Here is a 3,736-nt window from a genome sequence, read left to right as displayed (position 1 = left end):
TTGCCCGAAAACGCCGGACCGAAAACCTTAGGCTCAGAAGTATGGGACGCTTGCATGAGAAAACTATGAATTCGAAGGAGACGCGTGGACATGGACAGGGATGATACAGATAAGTGCGTACATATTTTTTTTCTTCATGGGGTTTGNGGAGACGCGTGGACATGGACAGGGATGATACAGATAAGTGCGTACATATTTTTTTTCTTCATGGGGTTTGGAGGCAGACGAATAAGGTCAAGCAGTCAGCAAAGCCCAGTAAATAACGGTACATCTATACTCCAGCACTCGACGTGGCACCCCTTAATAATGTGTATACATTATAGCTAATTGCTAGGTGCAGGACTGACTTCGTGAAGAAGCTCCAGTGCGAGTTGATGCTCTGCCTCGTATGTATTTGGGGGCGTTCAGGGTCTGCGATATTGCTGCGACTCCAAAGGCTACGGAGAGGAAACAGCAGAGCAGCAGCCACCAACAGCAAGGCAAAGTCAATGTGTAGAGCTTAGAGCCGAAGGGAGCTCCCTTAAGGTCGTCCCATGCCTCCAGCACACCAAAGCCCACGAGCGTCAGGCAGGCCCCGGCAAGCAGCCACAGTAGCCCGCTTAGACACTGTCTTTGGTAATGCTGCTCCAAGAACCACCTGCAGCAGAACGCCAGCAGCAACAACAGTTGCAGCACCAACAACAGCAGCAACAGTCTCGCAGCTTGACAGCTAGAGAAATGGACTCCATCGCCAAGCATGTGGCCTAAAGCCCCACAGGATATTGCGCTGTACGGTGTATCTGCGGCGTGAACTAGTCCCAGTGGCTGCAATATGTCCTGTTCCTGCTGTGGTTGTTGCTTTTTCGTTGTTGTTGACAATTGATAATGCTGCAAGAGGGGTTCTCCCTTCTCCGTATATATCCTCTTTGTGTGGACAGCCTACTGCTGTCTGCGACTGCAGTGTATTTCCTTTTTTGTTGTTGCTGCTGCTGCACTTCGTGCTGCTGCTGCTGGAGCTTTGAAAAGAGCTGTAGCAGCTGCTGCAGGAACAGCAGCACCAACAGAGCAACTCTCCTGGGAGCAATTGTGAGTCCTTATGTACCTCCTCCGCATCTCCGCCATTGTTGAGCGCAGACTTGCGGAAGCGCGTTGCACTTCACTCTGCGGCAACACCAATACAGTTCAAAAAGATATCAGATGCAGTTCCTTTTACGTTTCTGGGTTGATGACCCCGGTAGAGATAGCAAAGATTAACTGAAGGAATGTTTGCCTTATCCTCTAGTCAACTCGTGTCAGTGGCAGCAACACGTCTTGAGACTAATTCATCTGCTAGTGCAGCTGTCAGTGGATTACCCCTGGCTGCCAGCTGTAAGATCCATCGCCTCCTGCGTAGCTTACAAACCACCAGTCCTGTAGCGGCAGCATGGAGAGCAGCACCNACAGCAGATATAGCAACTGACAAAACAGCAGCAAGCTTGCCACACCTTTCCGTTGACCTGTCGGTACTTTTTGACATCAGATACCTCGAACCCGGCCATTGTCGTTGTGCCCCGTTACCTAGCCGCTGAACTCTGCAGCAGCAGAAGCAGCAACAACACCGGCACCAGCACCAGCAATTATCCTCTGCTTCATGATCCTTCAATAGCCTATCTATTTTCCTGCCTGTATTCGCGAATCCCGCATTTCTGCACAATATAGTGGCACTGCTGCGTCTCCTCCATCTTGAGGCACTGCTCTTAAAAGTGATCCGCCAAGGGACTCCGTTTGCTTCCTGCGTTCTCCTGCCCTCTCGTTTAGCTTTACCAGGGTTCAGATAGCCTGCCAATATGAACTAGTGGCCTATAGAGTGCTGCTGGTGTACGCTAAGGGGGGCCAGCATGGGGCCCCCTAGGCCCTGGGGCTTCCCCGGGGTGGGCACAATAGGGAACCTGGGGCCTATGCGTCTCTAAAGCAGAGAGAATGCAAGCTACGGTAACTAGAGCAGCACTTAAGGGGGAGAGCAGCGCTGTCGAGGGGGGGGAGTGGAGCCAAGGCCGTCAGTACTACTCAGGGAGCTGGCAGGCTGGGGCCCGCAGGGCAATTACTGTGTCTTGCCTGATAGAGAGTCTCTGGTATTTGTATTGTTTAACCCTATAATTTCAAAATACAACCGTTTATAAATAGAGAAGCCAGGCAGGGCCTCCACCTCTTAACTACTAGGGCCCTGATTTGATGCGGCGGTTAGCGCACCGCAGCGGACTTGCTGCTGCTGCTGCTGCTGCTGCTGCCGCCGCGGCTATTCGGTAAAGTCTTGCTGCTCTTCTATCTTGTATTGTGATCATAAAGGCTTTTGTATAGCAGGAATGCATGCTTGCTTAGCGCAGCAGGAGCAGCAGCAGCACGAGAAGCAGCGGCTGCTGCGGCAACGGGCGCACGGGGACCGTGGCGCTGCTGCTGCTGCTGCTGCTGCTGCTGCGGCGGCGGCGGCGGCGGCGGCAACACAGATCAGCAGCAGCAGCTGTTGCAGTAGCAGCGAGAAAATTATTAAAATCATCTTTCACAGCGCATTTTCAAATGAAGAACCCTTTAGTACAAGGGACTTAGCACCAAGCGAAGCCAAGGTGGGCAGCAGCCAATTTTGGGTGTATAGGCAGGTCTCAGTGTTGCGTGCTCGGGAACGAGCTAACATGCCGTAGCATCAGGAAATGTTGCTGCTCTCGCTGCTGTTGCTGCTGTTGTTGCTGCTGTTGGCAGTCTGCTGCAACAAACCGAGCTAGCCTTCAGCACGACAGCACAGGGGGAGCAACGCGAGCAGCAGCAGCAGCAGCAGTAGCAGTGGCAGCAGCAGTGGTCCCTGCTTCGTTTCAACCATCTTTGGGGCCTTGTGAAGTGGCTTCGTTTTTATGTGTGTAGAGGGAAACAAATTAGATTCCGGGGGGGGAAGTAGACACAGCAAGCATCCGCGGGGTGCTGCAGCTGCTGCGGCATCTGCTGGAGCAGCTGTTGCAGTGGGAGCTGCTGCTGCGGTCATTGGGTTTTCTCACTGACCTGCGTAGGCACTGAACGAGTCGCAGTATCTCTTACAGACAGACCCCTTCTTGCTTTTGTGCTGTTGTGTCTTTTCAGGGCCTTCTCATAACTGCGCAGTGGGAGCTGCAGCAGCAGCAGCAAATGAGTCAGCAGCAGCAGCAGTAGCAACAGCAATACAACAGTAGCGGCCCCTCGTAGAATTTCACTAGGGCCTCGCACACCGACAAGGTGCAACAAAAGCAGTAGCGGCAAAAGCAGCGCAGCGGGAGTCCCGCAGAGGGAGCAGCAGCAGCAGCTGCAGCGACAGTAGCAGCAGCAGCAGCGGCCGCAACCCTGAAACATATCTTTTACTTTTAGTCTCCGCTATGAGTGCAGGGGGCATGGGAGAGGCTGCAGCGCCCGGAGCAGCGAGCGAATCCCAGCAGCAGCAGCAGGAGCAGCAGCAGCTGCAGCAGCAACAAATGCCGCTGAAACAACAGGATGCGGAGAAGCAGCTGCAGCAGCGTGTCGTGCAGGAAGAGAGCTTGAAAAGACAAGAGGAAGAAGAGGAGCAGCCCCAGCAGCAGCAGCAGCACCAGAAGCAGCAGCAGCAGCAGCAGGGCGCTTCCGACCAGCAGCAGCAGCTGCAGCAACCGAATCCGCCGACACCGAATAAGGAGCCTCAAGTGGAGCAGCAGCAGCAGCAGCAGCTTGCTTCTCATGATCCCCCTTTGCAGCAGGAACAGCAGCAGCAGCAGCAGCAGCAGCA

At 53.9% G+C, this 3,736-nt stretch overlaps 1 protein-coding gene across 1 annotated transcript; it reads left to right on the top strand.

Moving 5' to 3' along the window:
- Positions 1 to 2,321: 2,321 nt before the first annotated feature.
- EMH_0078050 (uncharacterized protein) lies at positions 2,322 to 3,153 on the top strand (the record flags this gene model as incomplete). Its single annotated transcript, XM_038022756.1, has 2 exons — positions 2,322 to 2,579; positions 3,085 to 3,153. The coding sequence occupies 2 exons, from the start codon at positions 2,322 to 2,324 to the stop codon at positions 3,151 to 3,153; spliced, it is 327 nt and encodes a 108-aa protein (XP_037878610.1).
- Positions 3,154 to 3,736: the final 583 nt, after the last annotated feature.

This window comes from Eimeria mitis, genomic scaffold (genome assembly GCF_000499745.2).
Source record: "Eimeria mitis Houghton genomic scaffold, Emh_scaff4845, whole genome shotgun sequence".
In the NCBI taxonomy this organism is placed as follows: domain Eukaryota; phylum Apicomplexa; class Conoidasida; order Eucoccidiorida; family Eimeriidae; genus Eimeria; species Eimeria mitis.
Note: the sequence above shows the minus strand (reverse complement) of the source record. Positions and strands in the feature narration are given on the sequence as shown.